Below are 21,070 nucleotides of genomic sequence, written 5' to 3' on the forward strand. Positions count from 1 at the left end.
TTCGGAAGAGCTCTCTCATTACATCATTTGGCTGCTTCACGGACACCCTGACAATGCAGCTCGAACAGTGACACGTTAACCGTGTGAGGAAAACCTTCTCGAGAGGCACAAGAGCAGGGCCCGGTTCTGTACTTTGCAACCGCGTACCGTACATCCACCAAGGCCCTGGGTGCCTGTCCCCAGAAGGGCGGAGGACTACTCACTGTCATGCCGTATAAGGGCAGCTGCCCGTGCACTTTGAACTGGTTGGAGGCCGTCATCCCGCGACTCGTGTACAGCAGGACGTCATTGAACTGCAGGAGGTCAGAACGACAAATAACCAGGGCGGCTTTCCAACGCGCCACACGCACATCTCATAGAGGAGCTTGCTGCCTTTGGACCAGAGATCGCACGTTCAGATCCCAGGTGCAGTACCCTTGAACAAGGCATTTACCCTAAATTGCGGGTCAACTGGTAGCGTAAGTGGTTCAAGCTACTGTCTTTGGATCTAAAGGTCGCTGGTTCGATTGCCACCTTTGGCTTTAGTACCCTTGAACAAGGTACTTACCCTAAATTGCTCCTGTAAAAAATATCCAGCTGTATAAATGGATAAATAGTTGTAGGCAGCTTAACATTGAAAGTTGCTTTGGAGAAAAGCATCAGATAAATGAGTAAATGTAAAAGTACTTCCTGTGATTTGGGAGAATTGCAGTGTTGTGCGATGAGTACGCTTGTGCATGAAGTCAACCGATCTGTCTTAAATAGACTTTTCATTTTTGCACAGGCAGAATAACCGGTTTGAGGTCCACCAAGCCCACAATACTTGAGACTCTTCTGAAGCATGGTGGCTGAAATGTAATAACGCAAATTAGTCCCTGGAATAAGGTGTAGGCATGAGTCCAATGGACTGGACTGCTCATGTGAAACACAGCTGAAATACACCGGTCCCTCATGGACAATCGTGTGTTTTTATTCTTCTTTTAAATTGGCTTGGGGGGGGGCGCAGTGGCGCAGTGGGTTGGACTGGGTCCTGCTCTCCGGTGGGTCTGGGGTTCGAGTCCTGCTTGGGGTGCCTTGCAACAGAGTGGCATCCCGTCCTGGGTGTGTCCCTTCCCCCTCCAGCCTTACGCCCTGTGTTGCCAGGTTAGGCTCTGGCTCCCTGCGACCCCGTATGGGACAAGCGGTTCAGAAAGTGTGTGTAAATTGGCTTATTTTCACTTAACGTGTTTTCGAAAACAAACCTGATCTGTGTTTTCCCTCCAAACCAACAGAGGGCAGTGTAAATTGTGTTTACAGATTGTTACATTACATGCTTTTATTTAGCTGATGCTTTTCTCCAATAATTTTACTGGAGCAATTTAGGATAAGTACCCTGCTCAAGAGTGCTACAGCTCGAGGTGGGAATCGAACCTGCAGCTATTGGGTCCATAGGGCAGCAGCTCTAACCACTACACTACCAGCTGCCCCCCCACATTCCACGCTACGATCATGAACGCTGAACTTGTTTCACTGGTCATTAATCAATTAATGTAGCTAGAGGTAAATAAAATTACCGAAATAGAAAGTCTGAGTGTTTTTTTTTTTTTAATAGCTAGACGTTTACAGAACTTACCCCCTAAATAAACTGAAGGGTGTCTGTATTTGTTCTTATTGATTGCGACTTAGTGGTAAAAATTACTTTGGTTTTACAAACAAATTGAATTACGAACAGACACCGGGGCCCAGCCGTGTTCGTAAGTGGAGGACGGGTGGTCCAACGGGGGATGTCAAACCCATCCTGCTCTCAGAGCTATGAAGCGTAACGTCCAAAAAGGCAGATTTACCAGGAAGAACATCCTCTGCTGGAGGCCTTTGGCGGAGAGTTTGCTCAGACAGCCCAACCTGATGAACTCCTTAAAGCACAGCAAACGAAAAGGGGAATCGTGGGTAATTGCAATAATTTCCAGCAACCAAACCACTCGTCAACCTCATTTCGAAAATAAAAAAATAAAAAGCACAATAATGCAAAAGGAGGGACCCTGTCTGGTGCACTTACCCGTCCTGGAGCGGCGAGATTGTCGATGCCGACGAGGTCCTTCCTGAGCTCGAGCAGCTTCTGAAAGTTCTCCATCTTGATCATGGTGCCGTGGAGCTGGGCCACCATCTCCGAGACGTCCGCCAAGGCCGCTGGGGTCAAACACAAGTCCCATAAGGCTTCGCTGCACGGTGTTCATACCAACAACACAGACTGCTTTTACACGATGATGCAGATGTGGTGCTGAAGGTGCACACCTGGAACTCGCACTCCCTGAGGAGGTATACAGATGCCCTCCAGACCCAAGTACTTTAAAAGCATCTGCCTGCTGATTGGCCCAGCCCCTGTAAGACCCGCCTCCTTCAGGACACGCCTCCGCATGACCCCTCCTCCTCCGGGCACCGTACCTCTGGAGTCCCTGAAGTCCACGTGCGTGGCGGGGTAGTGCTTGCACAGCCTCTCCAGGAGCTGCTTGTAGTGCATGAGGCGGTGCAGCGGGCGCAGCAGGAACACGTTGAGGGGCAGGTAACACACCTTCTGCAGCTCCAGGTCCCGGCACAGGACCTCGAGGCGGCGGGACGCCCGGCATGCCCTCTCCAGCTCCAGCAGCACCTCGGAAAGCTTCTGCAGGTGTGCCGAAAGCTGCTGCGGGAGCAGAGCGACACGAGTCAGGCCGAGGGACGGACCCTCGGCCCCAGGACATGGTCCTCGTCCAAGTGGAGTCTCATCGTTCACGCAGATGCGTCCCGGTCCAACACGCTGCTCTTCTCTTAGCGATCCGTGGCCCCTTTTTGTTTGTTTGCGCTGCATTGCCGTGCACTCGCCTACACTCAGGAATACACGGAAACGAGTGGATTCTGACACAAGCTATGAGGCCGTGACTCATCGCCATGACTCTGGAGCGGTCTGCCTCCCGTGGTCGGCCCAGGACCCGCTGCAAAGCGCGATCGCACACCACGTGGTGCCACGTCACTCCCAGAATGCGCCTGTGGCTCTTCGAATGTGACAGGCTCAGGTACTCCAGGTATGAAAGGATCAGCGCCCAGAAGGGTGCCTCAGTGCGGCCCCCCGTAGAAGACCCCTAAAGGGGCCTGCTGAAAGGTGGCTTCCTGTCGGATGGGGCTCTTTAACAAACAGGTGGCCAGAGGGGCCCTCCTCTCCCATTTCTCCCTCTGGACCTGGATCTGGATGTGACACTCTTCTCTCCCACTGACCCATGTGGACGAACATGTTTCTCAGCAGTCGGGTCACTCGCCTTCACGCTTATTTTCACTCTCCGACAAGCTTCAAATCCTTTCGTACCCTGATCCAAAACACTGCCGGTGTCACGACTGCCACCGCAGTCATCATTATTCACCATCGCCATCATCAGCTTTACTGTTGGCTCAACATCACCGGGCCTGATCCACCTTGAGCTGTAATCATATCTGTATTTATCTATATTTAATATTTATTTACTACTTAGCTGACACCTGTTTGCAAAACAGCTTGCAGTGTTAGTTTGCGTATTGAAACGCTTGACGTTACAGATCCATTTTTCCAGCTGTGTCATTTTTTATTCTATCAGGTCACAGTAACTGCCTTCATGAAGAACGCTAGAGCAGAAGGTGGGACTCAAACCCGGCTCCTTCGACTGCACGGTGCTGCCGCTCTATCCAAAGTCTTACTGCTTCTATGTAAGGAGTGGCAGCATTTTTTTCATAGCAGCATCGTTGCATATAGTTTTTGACCTGCTTGGGACACGTTTTTCAGGTTTTCGTTCGGGAGACAGGAACATCACGTCAGAGAACTCACCTTTAGGCCTTGGATGTTCTTCAGCATGATGTCTCCGATCAGCTGGTGGTCTCCCTTCATGTGGGCATTGGAGCGGCCCTCCCTAAACAGGACACACGACTGTCAGCATGAGCTTTCCCATCCTTGTCTGCTGAAATCACTCCGCCTTTTCCTCCTCGTGCGGCCGAAAAAGGCACTTCTACGCCACACTGGAGCGAAGCCGAACTGGTCCAGACCAGCAGAGGGCAGCGCCAAGCAGGGTTCTCTACATGACGTAACAAGGTAATGAGTGAACAATCATCTTCCTCGCTCACCAGGCTCTTTCTCCAGTCCCTGAGTCGAGCCTCATTGCCACACGCAACATGGCGCTGACGTGCGAACGGAGGTCAGATGGCGAGCAGACACCATCAGAATGATGTCTGCCGGTCCGAAGCACACCGTCCGGCGAGCCATCGCCAGACGCTCTGCCCTGCAGCCCTCCTGCCAGCTTGTCGCTCAGCTTTTTACATATTTACGCTCATAATTTTTTTCCTGGGCAACAAAAAGTGGATGTTCTAAATACCAGATCCCATATTCTCTCACATCTGGACAAAAGAAGATCTGATGCTGTAACAGAGACAGTGGGGATCGCCACCCCGATAGGGTTTAGGTTCAATCCCTCTGGCAAGCTCAGAGCTCTATATGTTCCAGCAGTGTGGGACTTCTCCAAAGCCTTCTGCAAAGTGGAAAACAGGGACTGGAAGCCCAGGGGGGTCAAGGGACCATCTCTTCTGCTCAGGCGTTGCCATAGAGACTATTATCCCTAAAGCCATGTGAGGAGAATCCCTGCTGGACCGTCTCAGACTGTCTGCCGATATTGCGGCAGAACGTTGCTATAACAAAGGCCTGCAGTTTGACGTATGGAATTCAAGACATATTAGAAGCACAGCCTGGATCATTGTTAAAAGCTCGTCCGACATATGACTTCTGAAATTAAAGTGACGTATTTAGAAAAAAACATTAACGTCAAGGTGCAGTCTTTCAGTGCGAGGGTCCGGTACTTTTAGTAAGCGATAAATAATAGGAGTATGTCTCTATGAGAATCATTCCCAGAAATGCTCGTTTTTAATGTTTACACAACTTCCCAAGATCGACTTTATTGATCCCAGGTTACATTAAAATGTAGAGCGCTGCCAGATTGCGAGTGCATCTTGAAAGTGCTCGGTGCCACGACGGCAGCAAATAAAACTGTCTCAGAAGCCTCGCGATCGGAACTGTAAAACCCTCAAATGTGGATGTGCTGCGCGGTAACGGTGAGCCGGCAGACCGCCCTGCCGCATCATGCTCTGTCAAGGTCTGGCCAGGGGGACGCGGTCGCCTCACCAGAGAGCCAGCCTCTGCTCCACCTCCTTCAGGAAGTCCGCGTGGAACTTGTGGAGCGGATCGTAGTTTGCCGAGACCATGCTTCCGAGGGAGTCCGGCGCAGCCTCCTCCTTCTCCAGCAAGCTCTGGAAGGACTGAGAGGACAGGACCACGGGGTGGTGAGATGGTGGCCAAAACTGTGCGACCACCTGCTGCCCTGGTCACGGCACCAAGGAGCCAAGTGATCAGCCTGGAGCTCCCTAGCAATCATCAGCTCCCCAGGCTCGTAACAGCCACCAGTCATCCTGCCACTTCAAGCAAGTGGACGAGATTGATAGCCCCCACCCCCACTCCCAACTCGGTCCCTGGGGAGCAAAGACTCCTCCCTGCGGTGGGGAGAACCGCTGCTGCCTGTCAAAGGTTCATGGAAAAGGGGTCTGTGAGGAGCCAGGATGCTGGAAGGAGCTCAAAGCAGCAGCTGGCTCTTCAGATGTTCTTGGGTTCATGAGCAGCAGTGGGGGTGAGCGGGAAAACCTGGTGAGAGGACATTCGCTAATCTCTCCTGTGTCATCAGATCCCAGCCCCTTTGCCAGTGATACCTAAGCGATGAGTGCAGGAATTATTCATATTTCACTCCCATTTTCAAAAAAAAAAGTGCATTTCTAATGGCAAAGGAAAAAGAAAATGAAAATGTCAGCTAACAAGATGGGTATTCATATCCTTCCAAATGTCAGTGTCATCTAAGTACATTAAAAGCCTGCTTAAATATAATAGTGCCGCCCCTTATAGTGGCGGCACAGCGGTGCAGAAGGTAGTGACAGTGCCTGTTCACAAACAGATTTGAATCCAGCTCAGTGTGTGTGAAGTTTGCACGTTCGCCCCACGTTCATGCGAGTTTCCTCTGGGTACGCTGGTTGCCTCCCACAGTACAAAGATTCGGTCGTGCGAAACATGGGGAGCCGGGACGGCTGGCCCCAAGCGCAGCGTCGTTCGTCCGGAGTCGAGGGATGAGGCGAGTTCTCGGTGTTGGGGACAAGTGAATGGTCGGTCGAGCGGCGAACAGGACAGAAACGAGGATCCGTCGACGTGGTCGGGAAACGAATCGAGGAGTCGAAAACCGGAGAACGTGAACGGAGAGTTAGCGAAGCGTGTGAGCGAAGCGTCACGAAGAAGGGCGGTTGTCCCTGACGAGATTCCGCAAAGGTGTGGGAAGTGAGGAGGGTCTTTTAAAGGGTGAGCTATGAATCAGGTGCAGGAGCATCATCGGGTGCTGTCGTTGCGTTGTGGGCGTGGACGTGACAGATGCATTTCACGTGAACTGGCGACTCCAAATTGCACTTACCGTGTGTATGAAAGTGTGTGTCATGCTGCTCAATGTAGATACTAGTAAGCATCTTAGCAGAGCACATCAAGCGTTGTAAGTCACCTCGAAGAATGCTGTCGGCTAAACATAAATTTCAAATAATACGCAAGATAGATACAGATAGACATGAGGAAAGGTGGGCTTCCTGCTGGTGTGGTGCACACCCACTGCTGAGAGCGCCGGTTCCAAGATGCTCAGAGACACGAGGCATCTGTCTTGCTAGACCTAAGTGTGTGTAGCTACTGTCTCCAGAGAGGTGTGCTGTGTGTTCAATACGCCCGGTAGCTAAGCAACGCTCAGCAATATGTACATTGGAGGGGGGGTTCAAAAACAGAAACAAACCGAAGCACCCCGGACATTACCGATCTTAGGGTCCGCAGCAGACAGCCCCTCCCCCGAGACTTACCACAGTAATAACCTCAAGGTCCTTCAGATAGGTCCTCTCCGTGGTGAGCAGCTCCTTGGCGATGAAGTAGGCCTTGTCCGTGGGGAACCTCTGGAAGAGAGAACGCGGTAAAGGAGACGGTCAACACTTAATGACGGCGGCATGCGGAACCGAAGCCTCGCACCCCATACACAACACCGCAGCCGAGCGTGTGTTTGCACCTGACCCCCGGCCGGCAGCGCAACGCCAACAGCTAATGGACGGGAACACAGCGCTGTTTTAAAAGGGGGATAAATATTGACATCCAGAGTATTCTTACTTTAAATCAGCCGCCATGGACCAATCGAACAGAGAGCGGTGCTCGGCGGAAGAGTCCCTGCTGCAGTGCTCGTGAGAAGCACATTTAAAGCGAACTGCTCCAGTGCAATACCCAGCTATACAGAAGGGCAACGTGATAATGATGCAATCTTTACTGTAGTATTTGTAGCGTGATCGGGGGGGATGCTCTTGTAACCATGACAAAATTACTTGAACTGAACTGCTTTAGTAGAATACCCTACCGTACCAGGGTAAAATGGTCAGTTACGAACGAATGAGTGAAATGATCAGTTTTGTGATCTTTAATGCAGTATTTGTGATATAGGTAAAAATATCCTGTACACACAGGTAAAATGAGTTATGGGAGCTGTTTCGAATGAGAGCGTCGACTGAGAAACGCGACTAGCGGCAGGATGAAGGCGACAAACCTTCCTCCGAAGCTCATCCTCATCGTCGGTGCGAACGCAGCCTGCGTCGTTGAGCAGGGGGCTGGTGAGGGGGGAGGGCTGCCGCCCGTCGGGGCTCGGACCCGGGGTGAGCGCCTGCCTCTGCCCGTTGACCAGGCCCTGGGAGGCTCCCGAGGAGTCCGACAGCCGAGGACTGTCCGACACCAGGCCTGAGGGAGAGGGCACGGATGTTAGAGAGGAAAGAAGCACCGGGACTTAACTTTCAATCCATGAAACTACGGCTACGCTAAACAGGTAGGAGCACTTTTCTGCTGGGCATCCCGCAGCCTGTGTCTGCAGTTGCCATGACAACCCAGGAACTTATGGTTGAGTCACTCTAAAGAAAAGAAGAAATGACAAGGACTCGGAATCTGGAATCTGGAGACTGATGCCTGATGTTCCAATGTGTTTTGCAAACTACTTCATCTCTATTAGTCTCACAGTTTACATAGTGAGCATCGCTAGGCAACAGACAAAGTGACTTACCTAATTCAACTACAATGTGACTACGTTTGCTACGAGACTGGACGACATACTTGCCCGCCACGGTTTCTCTGTCCTCGCAATGGACTATGTCGGCTTGGATAGAACAGTGATTAAAACTGGCACTTTCAACTAGTCTACGACAGGGGGGCTGTGAGATGGATGGATGGACGGACGGCGACGACAACAACTACGGGAACTACGACAGCCTTCGCCACACACTCTCCACACGACAACACATGCGTGCATGCGCACGCGCACACACACACACACACACACACACACACACACACCAGAGCATGTATATAACCGCACGTTATATACATACAAACAGTCATCTACGAATGAAAGGCTCTATGTGCGACACCACAGGAGGGAGGATGGGAGGGGTGGGGGGGTCACTAGCATCTAGGACGATCACGAGACGTCGGGGAGGGGGGGCGGCGGTGGTCTTCAAAGAAGATGCCGGAGTCCCACTTCACAAAGGTCAACTTTATTGACACTAGTGCACAAGTGTATACAATGTTAAAAAGTGTAGAAACCTTTCCAAAGAGAGAGAAATAGCAACAGAACAAACAAAAACAGCAGTAGAATGCAGTGCATGCCAGGAGGAACACCAGTACAGGGTACAATATGCAGAGTGTTACAGATGCAGGAGTAGAAGAGAGGAAGAGGGCTTTGCAGGTGCTGTCCATGACGGGCCCCTCCAGACACACCAAGTGTCGCACGGCGGAGCGGTGCCTGGGAGGGCCGCTGCCGAGCCCCCCGGGCGAGCTTATCGGCAGTCCGAGCGAAGGGCTCAAAGCGGCCTCCCGCGTCCCGTGCCGCTCTTAGGAGGGGGAAGGGGGTTAGGGAAGCGGCGTCGTCGGCCGTGCTCGGCTGGAACAACATGCAGGTTAGGGGGTCCAGCCGGGCCACTGGCCCGCACAAGCCGTTTGGTGAAGCAGCATGTCCTGCAGGGTCCCTGCTGACCGCGGCCAAAGCCTTCACTAAAAAACTGTACAAAATATGTTTATACAAGTAAATGCTGGTATAAAATGTGACTGAAAGAACCGATTAAGAAGGGAGCGAGCGGCCCAGCATGGGGACTCGCGACGAACGTGCTGCTTGGTGCCCGCCGGGTTACACGGAGACCGAGGGAGATCCAGTGCGTCGGCGCACAGGGGGCATGAGAAAGGCATGGAGAGGTTCAGGACACACGCCATGCCAGCGGGTAGGGATGGAGGGGGCAGTGCGCTCTGGCCAAGGTGGGGGGGTGGGGGGAAGGGAGAGAGAGAGAGAGAGAGAGAGAGAGAGAGAGAGAGAGAACAAGGCTGCCCTGCTGGCTGACGGGCGGAGATGGCACACAGATTCAGCACCGCGCGGGCCCATGACCACAGTGCGCACCAGAGCGGTAAAAACAATATCTGTCACCCCCCCGCCCCCCCTCCCCAGCCTACTCCCGTCCTCCATCCTGCTTCTCCATCACCATACACGGAGGACTTGCAGGGGAGGGCAGCAGGACATTTCCAGCTGTGTGCAGCCACACCCCAGAAAGCCAAGAGGCAGAGTCTGTGCATCATCACGGTTCCTCTTTGGAGGTGATCCAGTAACGGAAAGTGCTCTCACAAGTCAGTCCCCTTACAGTCACAAACAAGAGATGCCTGACGCTGAACGCTGAAGTCTACGGCACCGGCTGGAATTTCTCCCCATCGCAAAAGCAGACGCACTTCACGAGACGTTAAACAGTATTACCAACAACGTGCTCTTCGTTATTCACGTGTTCCTCCGCTGTGACCTCACGCTCTACGGATGAGCTACTCACGCTCGCTAGAAGAAGCTTCGGCATATTCGCGTGTTCCCAGAGGTCAGGTGAGCAGCTACTTGTGTTCATCAAGTGGGAAGCAAGTTACATAAGAGCATTGATGAGGAACACGTGCGCAAATAAACAGAACGCACATGGAAAAAAGGAAGCAGAGAAGCCAGCAAAAGCAGGTGAGGCCGATGAACAGCGATGAGGAGTTTGTTTACCTTTCTCACACAGACATGCGACACCTACTGAGACACCCTGCACCTAGTCGCCCTGCACTGCCCGGCTATTACCGTGAATTCCAGTTAACAGGATCACCGCAGTAAAAGGGAACCCCGCCCAACCCCACTGGCTTCTCCTCAAAGGGGGCACGGGAGGATTCGGAATGGCAGTACAACATGAGCTCCTCCATGGCTCCGGGAGAGAGAAGCAGCGATGATGAACAAGACTTCTTTCCCACAGGAACATGCTGACAGAACAGTGCCGAAAATCTCACAGGAAGTCTTTTTTTCTCAAAAAAAAAAAAGAAGAAAAAAAAAAACATTCTGTCCTAAACAAGGTTCGATAAACAGTGGTCAGGTCATACATTGCAAACAAATGACAATAATGAGAACGACATGCTGGCGATCAAGATTTTTGCGAGAGAAAAAGAGGGAAAAGAAAAAAAATAATAAAACAAAAAGGAAGACCAAAGTGCGAAATAACTTTTGTGGGTTCAGCAGGCAGTGCATGCTGGGTAATAAGAGCATTGTACATCGGTGGGGGTGTGAGGTTAGCACTTCAGTTGTGTGAACTGAGGGCACAGGAGACACACCCAGGGAGGGGGGGAGAGAGAACGGGACGGTGTGAAGCCACGTAAGCAGTCGTCACGGAAACAGTCATAGCTACAGCATCTGAATACTACGCTGTAACCTGACCTGAGGAACACCACCATTCAAGCCAAAGTCCACATGGCATGCTAGTACAGAGCTCTACAGTACTACGGTACACTACTGACACCACTGCTGGACGCATGAACCGTTACACTCGTTATCATCAGGACGTCAACCTGTTTGCGGCCATTAACTCTTTAGTGCCGTAAGTATCAGAAAATGTACATTTAAACCTCAAAGTATACAAATTCTTGCTCATCATCGTACAATCTAAGATGACAATTTAGTCCACCGGCCCGTCGGAACCAAGAAAACAGGTTCGGAACGTGCGCTACAGTCGATCAGTCATGAACACGATTTACTACGGTAAACAATAACGGCACTACTGCATATCGATCGAAACGCCATTGTTACGACACCCACCAGACTAGACGAAGACTTCAGAACAAAACTATATGAGGAGAACGCATTCGATACGCTACTGAGAAGTTCAGACAACTGCTGCCCTTAGCAAGCAGTGGGCGTAGAGGGTCGCTCCCCTGCGAAGCTACCGTGTACACAGTCACGTACAAATGAACGGCACAGCACTAGCTACCTCTAAACCAATTCCTTCCCTAGAAACTAGTCTATTGCACAGGCCTACAACTGTGGAAGTTAATTAGTAGCAAAACAAAAGCAGAACAAGCGCACCTTTCAAGTATAAATCAAGTTCTCTATTGTAAAAATCGAACCGATCACGTTTTTTATCGCTATAAATCAAGACGTGAAGGCATGTGACTGAACACTGGGTATATCCTTTTAAACGTGCCACAAAGTGCTCAAAGCAGTCTATAATTAACGATATTTTGCTAGTTTAGTGTCTTCGCAGGTTTACATGAGATGCAGCTGGTTAGAACAGCAAGCCTTGGATCATGGTCCAAGTCCATCTTTTGCCATCAGGTGCATCTCGGTTTAAAAAAAAGATGTGGGGTTGGGTTTGGCTCCACATCGATCATGAGGATTTATCCAACCCTTCCTCCAGCAGCTCCCTGCTCTGAAAGCAGCCCAGCTCAAGGGATTTGGCACTTGGCAATAGACTGCCTTGTGGACGCTTCTTCATTCGAGCAGCCGGAAGCGGAGAGACCACCGAGGTCTGGTACAATCAGGCCGGAACAGCCAGGAAGGAGGCAAGGAGCACATCACACACCACAGGAGAGTCACAGTCTGTGAACAGTTATATTGTTCCCATAAACCCAGGAGGACTGGCTCTGGGGACAAAGTTCCCCATTTCATCGCAGGTTAATCGCGTAGTTATCCCTCCCCTGATGCCATGAGTGCCGCGGGCCTCGTTACCCTAACAGCTAAAGACACGCGCCCTGTCCTCATCGCTGAAGTTAAAGCAGCCATCCTCCTCATCGACCTCCTCCTCATCCAGTTGTAGGCTGCCGAAGGAGAACCTGCTCCTGGGGAGGGGGGAGGAGCTGCCCACAGCTGCAGGGTTCCCGTATACAAGAGGGCGGCCGGCAGAGCCGCCTGCGTCCGATTCGGAATCGCTGGACTCCGTGCCACTGCTGGTGGAGCCGTCGATCATTTGGACGGCCCCAATGTGGTCAACGCCGGGGCGGCCGTACCTCTTCTGCACGGGACTGGGCTTAGGCTGGCCGGGTGGCGACAGGCCATTGGCCATCATGCGCCGTTCAAGGGCCACCATGCGCTCGGCCCTGGACAGAACGGGCTTTGGGGGTGCGGGGCTGGAACCGGCACGGCTCAGCACCAGCGGGTCGGTGTCAGAACGGTTGTGCCCATTGGGCAACTTGTGGTTGGGGAGTGCTCGGCTCGCTATGGGGGAGTGGCTGCCGAAGCGGAGGCCCTGGTCCCAGCGGCCGGACCTCCCAGCGTGACCATTGGGCTCGCGGTTGCCCAGCGACGAGGTTCGATGGAATGCGTTCGCCACCGGACTGGAGCAGGCGCTCTTGCTCCCGGCTGTCAAGGGGCTGCGCTGCTGTGAAACCCGAAAAACCTCCTCCAAGAGGGTGCTGTGAAGGGGCCCTCCATGAGGGCCCCCTCTGAAGAACGATGTGTCCAGTGGGTCATCGCTCTCAAACTCCCGGCTCAGACCGAGGGGCGCGCCGGAGACGGCCGCCGACTCCCGGTACTTGATTTTGGCTAGCCCCTTCTCGCGCTCATGGTGGTAAGCCCCGTTGACACCCCCACCCCAGATCGCCGGCTCGTCCTCATAATTGTCATTTGTGCGGGAGTGAGACCTGGTGACGCGGCCCCTGGCCACGTCGTACTCGCTATCTATGTCACTGCAGTCGATGTAGGGGATGGACGAGCTGCTGCCCTTGGCAGCCCGGGATGCTGGACCTGTGCTCAGATGGTCGGCCGGTGGCCTGCTGGGAGGCGTCCCGGGGCCGGCCTGGGCTTCGCGTCCTCCCCCGTTGTGCTGGGCAGAGGGGCTGTTTTGCTTCCGCGGGGTGGCGGCTCCATCGCCGATTACTGGCAGGCCGTCCTTCCAGCTACGGTGGCCAGGAGAGGAGTCGGTCTTGGTTCTGGAGGTGGCACTGGTGCTCTGCAGGGTAAACGCAGCGTAGGGGTAAAAACCTACAGCACATGGCTGAATAGGACCACAGAGAAAGAATCGAAGAAGAATCAAAAATCACATGACCTAAAAATGAAACATGGCCAATAAGTGTCTCACATTAGAAACCCAATGAAATTAGAGAACATGGAGTGACAGTTGGGGTCTACAGTCGCCAACAGGAAGGACACAAACAAAAACAAGTGGTGCGGAATGAAGTAAGGCCACCTGAGAAGACCACAGTATGCATTCCAAAGGGACCCTATGATCGAGGAGCGTACGATCACACAGACCTCCGTGGGCACATCCGAGTGCCTCTGGGAGGGTCCGAGAGACGGGCTGCTGCTGGACTGGATCTTACTGTGCTTCCTAGGAGGAAGAGGAGGAGAAGGAGCGAAGCAATGAGAGCTGAACCACAGGCTTTCGCTGTCTAGCCTGACTGATAATCACTACGAGTCGGCCCGAATTGTAGGCCTCGTGAGAATGACGTTAAGACAAAAAAGAATTTCCAGAATGTGAAGGCTCACCTTTCAAATGGGATCTTTTTGAATTCGGAATCCTTCACGTAATCGATGACCTGCTTCTGTGTCCGACCACTGCGCAGGATAAGAGGGAGACGGAGAGAACTGTTGGTAAAGTGCTTTCAGACTGAATTACACATCTGCAGCCTGATGGATATTAATAAGATAAAAAAGACGTTTAATGAACCCCTTTCATCATCACCATTAGGACTGAGGAACATTAGCGGACACACGCGACCCCTGGCGCAGGAACTGGCAGCTCCTTCTACCTGAATCTGAAGGACGAGCCCCTGGTGAAGAGCACGGGCTTGGGTTTGGGCTTGGGCTCCTCAAAGAGCCGGAAGAAGGCATGATATTCCACACATATCTTCCAGAAGACCTTGCAGCAGTCTCTGCTGGCCATCAGGAACTCCAGGGTGTCCTGACACGCGCTCTGCAGCCACACGCAGACAATGTCCACGCTCAGATCCGCAGCAAATAGCACAATTTATCATGATGTAACTCAAATATAAACACGCTGTGTTCTCTCACACCATGGCAACTGCTTTATAAATGCACTACCGTAAAATACCTGTTCCTCAATAGCAGAAAAGTGTTAAACTTTAAATGTCATATACAGCAATTTTACACAGCTGAGCAACTTAAGGTAATGCACTACTGTTAATACACATTAGGTGTGAAAGTCAGCAATAACCTCCGAACATCATTTCACAATATCTGTCAAATTATGAATGAATGCAGATAATTAAATTGACATTTGCCTTACTGTCACAAAATGATAGATAGATAGATAGATACTTCTTTAATCTGGGAAGAAATCGAACATTTTCAAAAACTGGTTTAAAAAGTTCAACTTTAAGCATATATTTGCTGCTTATATAAACTGTACCCTCAGAACTGCTGAATCCTTTTCATCACTCAAGAAGGGCCTGAAAACAATGTCTTTCGGACCTACTTCTCTCCTGATCTCCTAAGAGCTCCATATACAGTAGGAACCCCCGTATACGCTGTTTCAATTACAGCGGTTTCACTTAACTCCTCACTTAAAAAATTAAATATAAAAGTGTAGAAATACAGTAAACATACATAATTTAAATTGCACACTGTTCCGAGTAACATGATGAAATCTCGCGCCGTCCCACCCAGGACGTGAATCACCCCTTGGTCCAGCGTATCCACGTTGTATGCGCTACCCAGCCGTTAGTCACTTAGTAGCATCTCGGTTATCAGATCAGCTCTCATGGTATCGCAGTGCTTGTGTTCAAATAACCCCTTTTTTGGCTTATTATAATGTCTTATTGTGCCTAATTTATAAGTTAAACTTTATCATAGGTATGTACAGTATGTACAGGATATAATGTTCACTACTATCCACGGTTTCAGGCATCCGCTGGGGGGCTTGGAACATATCCCCTGTGGACACGGGGGTCCTACTGTACTTACAGCACTCCATCTGTCACAATAAGCTTTGTGTTTCCCATCAACTCTATATGCAGCTATTTGTGTAAAGTGAGCAAGCAAAAATGGAGCTTTATACCTGAGGCAGACAGACTTACGTTCAGGTCTGGTCTAAGTTTAATGAGAAATCGTTTCCTCTTGAAACTGAGCTTGCGGACCTTGGACCAGTTGAAGGCGTTGATCTTTGTGTGTCCCTGCAGGCAACACAGAACGAGTGTGAATGAAAGACGGGAAACGGACACAGGTCGGTTCCCACAGGGACGCCGGCGAAGCAGAAAGCACGAGGAAGGGCTTTTTTCTTGTGAAATTGTGTGAAGCTCTGGTCTTGGACTCAAGCTGCAACCCTTACGATCTCAAAATACATCCTGTTTGGGACAATAATGTGCACGTTGATTCCAGTTAAATCCCTTAGTATAAATTGTTATTTAGGTAACAGTAGATAAGGACAGAGGTTTGTGTCTATTTCAACCACAAATTCGCAAAGTTAACACACCTCAGTTTTCCTGGAAATAGTCATATATAAACGCAAACAGAAAAGGAAAGATTTCCTGAAAAGAGGGGGCAAACTCCGCAGAGATTCAACGAAGAATAACGGCCGTCTCACCGCAGCTGGTCAAAATGAGCAAAGGTGAAAGGTATGGTATCCCAGCGGCTGGGGAACGGTCAACAAATTAATATTTAGACATATTTAACGGTCACCTGAAACACCAGGATGCCCGTGTGCGCCACGGCCAGGTTCAGCTTGGTGTTCTCTCGGTCCTTGGCCGGGTGGAGCCGGATGCCGTACATCTCCAACCTGCGGGCGATCTCTAGGAGCTGGTAGTCGGACTCAGCGGGCGTCTGACCCCTGGAGAACACGTTCGCGCTTATTCATTTAGCCGATCCTTTTTTCCAGAGCGACCTACAGCGTAAAGCTAAATACAATTATTCACCCACTTATACAGCTGGGCATTTCATCGTAGTTCTGTTTTTACTGGAGTCACTCAGCGTAAGTACCTTGCCCATGGGCGCTGCAGCAGGAGGTGGGATTCAAACCTGTGACCTTCAGATACGAACGCCCCATACATTTTTGTATATTTGTGTCTTTACACATGCTGCCCAGTCACCATGGTACATGTGAAGGACCCCGAGAAGGAAGCTGCGCTCAATTTTGAAAAAGTTACTTACATTTATTCGTTTAGCTGCCGCTTTTCTCCAAAGGAACTTACAATGTTAAGGTTACAGTTATTATAAGCTTAGAGTTATTGACCCATTTATACAGCTGGGTAATTTTACTAGGGGGGTGTGGTGGTGCAGCAGGGTTGGCTGGTGCCCGCTGTGTGGCGGGTCCAGGGTTCGAGTCCTGCTTGGGGTGCCTTGCGGCAGACTGGCATCCCGTCCAGGGTGTTTCGGCCTTGCACCCTATGTTTCTGGGATAGGCTCCGGCTCACCGCGACCCCACTTAGGACAAGTGGTTGTTGACATTGGTTGGTTGGTTGGTAATTTCACTGGAGTAACTTAGGGTAGGTACCTTGCTCGAGGGTACTATAGCTGGAGGTGGGGATTGAACCTGTGACCTTTGGCTTCAACAGTTGTAGCTGTAACCAGTATGCTATCAGCCCACCCCGTTATGAAAGTTATGAAAGCATGACAATATCTGCACTTAGAACCACTACTATATCAACGGCACAGATGCTCTTGTTCAAGCCAAATCGAATTTTCATCTCTAATCCTCCACAGAGTGCAGAAAGGAATAAAGCCAATGAAAGATGTGCGTCAGTTTTGCTCGGTAATAAACTCCAGACGCGTCATTAGTGCGGCGCTGCGGCTTGGCTCAAAGCGCCAGGATACACGAGCGTCTTCGAGCTTTCGAACCCAAACCGGCACGGCAGCGGCCTCAAAGCAGGCAGGAAGAGGCCTCATTTCGGAAAATTACTTCCCGTTTCCTGTACGCGGTGCTTAATTAGAGACTCGATTCCCTCGGGAATTATCGCCCCCGTTATCGGCTGAAAGGAGGGGGAAGAGGGGGCCGAGGCAGTCGCTAGATCTGACGCGGGCCGTCGGCTGCCTCCTAAACGCTCATCTCTCCGGTATCACAGGGAGCCGGACGAGCGCCGACCCAGGGCCCGTTATGTTTGCTGGCGCGCGTTCAAAGGCTGCCTGCGCTCGGCGGCCACGCCGCGATCAGGGAATTAGCAGGAAGGAAGCGGAAGCCGTTTCACGCCCTGTCTGTCGCTGCTCACGAGTGTTTATTGCCGCCGCCAAAAGCGATCGTTTTTATTGACACAAATAGCAGCAAAATATGTGAAGAAATCGATATAAAGAGAACAGAAACCGGAAGTCATTTTCTACAATTAGTCCCGTCTCTGTTTCTTTGAGACAACAGTGAAGCCCAAGGGTGGCGAAGTGGTTAGAGATGTTACCCTGCAATTCGGCAGTCCTTCTACACATATGAGCTCCTGCTCTAGTAACCTTGATCAAGGTACCCTTAACTGATATGGTAAAACTACCCAGATGTATGAATGGGATGGGGGGGCGTGGTGGCGCAGTGGGTTGGACCGGGCCCTGCTCTCCGGTGGGTCTGGGGTTCGGGTCCCACTTGGGGTGCCTTGTGATGGACTGGCGTCCCGTCCTGGGTGTGTCCCCTCCCCCTCCAGCCTTATATCCTGTGTTGCTGGGTTAGGCTCCGGCTCCTCGTGATCCCATATAGGACAAGCGGTTCAGATGGTGTGTGTGTGTGTGTGTGTGTGTGTGTGTGTGTGTGTGTGTGTGTGTGTGTGAGAATGGGCGAATCATTGTAAGTAGCTCAGAAAACAAACCTGCTGTCAGCAAAATGCATTTCAAAATAAGAACTAAAGTTCCATTAATGAGACCTGCTGCACGTTTGGTGGCAGAGAGAATGACAAAAGGGACACGTGTCGATGTCACTTGCACTCCAGCGTGTCTGAGGAGGGGGCCGCTCCCGTTCCCTGAAACATGGCCCGCTCCTCAACGGTGTCTTCTACAAACATCCGGTGCGACATAAGGGCGCCACATTTACACTGGCAGGGCTCCAAAGGGGTGACAGGAAAACATGACCTTGTGTACATGCCTTTCACGCACACATCTATTAATTTGGTTGACGCTCTTCTCTAAAGCGACTATTCACCCATTTGTACAGCTGGCTCATTTTACTGGAGCAGTTTAGGGTAAGTACCTTGCTCAGGGGTACTACAGCTGCAGGTGAGATTCAAACCTGCAACCTTCGGGTTCAAAGGAAACAGATGTAATCGGTACACTATCAGCTGCCCACACACTTGCTTCTTGACTGCTGTAGGTGCTTTAATTAAACAGTAGTGTCGTGGTTAGAACCACCACCTGCATTTAATGGACCCGGGTTCAAATCCCACCTTTTACTGTAGTGCCCTTGATCGAGGTACTTACCCTGAATTGACAAAGTACAAATTACCCAGCTGAATAAATGGGTAGTTAAGTATCCTAGCATTGTAAGTCATTTTGGTAAAAGCAGTAACCAAGCAAAAGTGGAAAAAAAAGGCTAAAATGGTTAATAAAGAAAGAAAAATTTTGGATTTCCTTTAAAAAAAAAAAAAAAAAAAGCATTTTGTTAACTGGGAACATCCCTGTAAAGTTCATTCGCCACGCCAGGGTTGATTATCCTTTATCCCCACAAGACTACCAATTGTGCACTGCTAACACACACACACACACACACACACACACACACACACACACACACACACACACACACACACACACACACACTGTCACTCACGCGTGTTTGCGGTGGCACTCCAAGATCTTGTCCAGCAGGGCATCCTGCTCAGGAATGTACTTGTTGTAAAGCAGGTGCTGTCGGCTCTGGATCTCATCAAAGTCCCCGATCTCAGCTAAGGGGAGAAGAGAAGGTGTTTGTGAATTTAATCCACTTCTCACAACAACGCGACACATTAAGTGCACAAACGAAACAACACAAGTGGCAATTTGATTCGTTATGTGGGTGCCCAAGTTTCAGCTTGAACTTCTGAAGGGGGGCTGTCGTAGGATCCCCATGCTGGAACAATCTGGATGACGATCATAATTCGATTAATTATGGTAAGGGAGAGTAATGTGCGGTGCACGGAATGCATTTACACTCCGCACAGTTGGCTGTAGAGGAAGCGTGTAGAGATAGACCCTGTGCGCACCTTACGTCTGGGGTGCGATGCTGCCAGAAGCAGAGCCGGGAGCGTCTCGGTTGCGTCTGGCCAACGCCTATAGCGGCCGAGTGATCCGATTACCCTCTGAATGAGGCGTCTTTAATAAGAGCCATAGATCAGTCTGACTAAAATCCCCCATCAGTGCGTTACAGAGTGTAGTTCAGACCACTGCGTATGACTATATTCGGTATTTCACTGAGATGAAATGCAAGAAGGATCGTGGAAACCAAATTATTTTCCAATTTGTGCTGCCTCACGGAAACGCTCAAACACACTGTGAAAAGGCTCACAAAAGAATATAAGAACGTAACACCTTATCCTCTCCTTCTCCTTGACTGATTAGCGGTTTCTCATTAGCTTAGAGGCTCTGAATTAACAGACGGTCAAAGGAACATGACCTGCATCAGCAATGATTGCTGCACTTCATTTCCTGCAAAAAATACCCTTGCGAGGAGGTACTTGGGATACAACAGGGAGTTTTATTTTGATCATCTACAGTTATATGGAATATATGTTTTAAGAGTCCAAGTTTACTCTTCCCAGCAACACAAGATGAAGCTACAGGGAATATTTGTTTACACAGAGGGGAAGAGTCCCTGGAAGTCACATCTGCAAAAGACAAACTGAGAAAATGGACTTACACTGGACAATGTGGGAGACCAACAGGGCAGCGCTGCTTTCGTTGCAGGTCAGATGGCCACAGGCCAAATCGTACTTGATCTGCAAGGCAAAGAGGTACCTGGGGGAGACAGAGGAGGTCAGAGGAGAGGAGGAAGGGAGACGGAACCCCTGTTCACCAGGATGATGATTCAGATCTATTTGCGTCTGTCTGAATCACAGTAGATGGTCAAGACACAACCCATCTGGCGACGAGTGGTTAAGAAGTGTCACCTCAGGGATACGGTTCCATCATAGTGTCCCATCATAAAACAGTTCTGTCAAAGAATATATGGTAGAGTACCAACACCTTAGAGTTCCACCATAGACTCCTATTACAATACAGTTCTATCAGAGTCCTGTCCTAGGGTACAATCATCTTACAGTTACATCATAAAGTCCTATCATCATACAGCTCCATCACAGAGTTCCATAATGTAGTCCTATCATATTAGAGTCCCATCTTATTAGAGTTTCATCAGAGTCACATTTCCATTATAGCCCCACGATAACACAGTCCTACCTAGTCAGACCATAACGCAGTCCCACGATACGTTCCCTTCATACCTTTCACACAAATGCTGTGAGATCTGCTGCCCTTTTCGACAAAGGAATACCAGCTGAAAAACATTGTAAATGTGCCTTGGACAAAGATGTTAACTAACCAATAATTAAAAATAAAGACTAGGGGAACAGAAGAGAATTTTGGGACAGCAGTCAAAGTACCTGGGTTCGCGACTGAGATCTCTCCCAAAGTACTCGACCGAGAAACTTACCATGAACCGTTCCAATATAATTACTCAATGGTACAAACTGCAAAATAACTCAAGTAGCTCAGCATACAAACCTAACACTGCAGGCCACTTTGATTAAAAGCATCGACTAAATGAATAAATAACAATAACTATGTGTATGATGTTGCTACATGGTGCACGC

At 50.4% G+C, this 21,070-nt stretch overlaps 1 protein-coding gene across 2 annotated transcripts in view; it reads right to left on the minus strand.

Moving 5' to 3' along the window:
- The window catches only part of LOC108918329 (FERM, ARHGEF and pleckstrin domain-containing protein 1-like), a 74,949-nt gene that overhangs the window by 5,306 nt on the left and 48,573 nt on the right, over positions 1–21,070 (minus strand). Inside the window, exons 6-21 of one of the 2 annotated variants that reach the window (XM_018725469.2) lie at positions 20,119–20,216; positions 19,054–19,168; positions 16,002–16,149; positions 15,401–15,496; positions 14,114–14,277; positions 13,851–13,919; positions 13,617–13,692; positions 13,110–13,314; positions 7,602–7,789; positions 6,877–6,966; positions 5,129–5,262; positions 3,788–3,869; positions 2,401–2,635; positions 2,015–2,145; positions 1,803–1,871; positions 204–293 (exon numbers count right to left, since the gene is read on the minus strand). In XM_018725469.2, coding sequence (XP_018580985.2) covers positions 204–293; positions 1,803–1,871; positions 2,015–2,145; positions 2,401–2,635; positions 3,788–3,869; positions 5,129–5,262; positions 6,877–6,966; positions 7,602–7,789; positions 13,110–13,314; positions 13,617–13,692; positions 13,851–13,919; positions 14,114–14,277; positions 15,401–15,496; positions 16,002–16,149; positions 19,054–19,168; positions 20,119–20,216 — 1,990 coding nt within the window. Of the gene's footprint in view, positions 1–203; positions 294–1,802; positions 1,872–2,014; positions 2,146–2,400; positions 2,639–3,787; positions 3,870–5,128; positions 5,263–6,876; positions 6,967–7,601; positions 7,790–13,109; positions 13,315–13,616; positions 13,693–13,850; positions 13,920–14,113; positions 14,278–15,400; positions 15,497–16,001; positions 16,150–19,053; positions 19,169–20,118; positions 20,217–21,070 lie in introns of both variants that reach the window. The other variant, XM_018725461.2, reaches the window with a different exon arrangement.

The sequence above is a fragment of the Scleropages formosus genome, chromosome 14, assembly GCF_900964775.1.
Source record: "Scleropages formosus chromosome 14, fSclFor1.1, whole genome shotgun sequence".
In the NCBI taxonomy this organism is placed as follows: Eukaryota; Metazoa; Chordata; class Actinopteri; order Osteoglossiformes; family Osteoglossidae; genus Scleropages; species Scleropages formosus.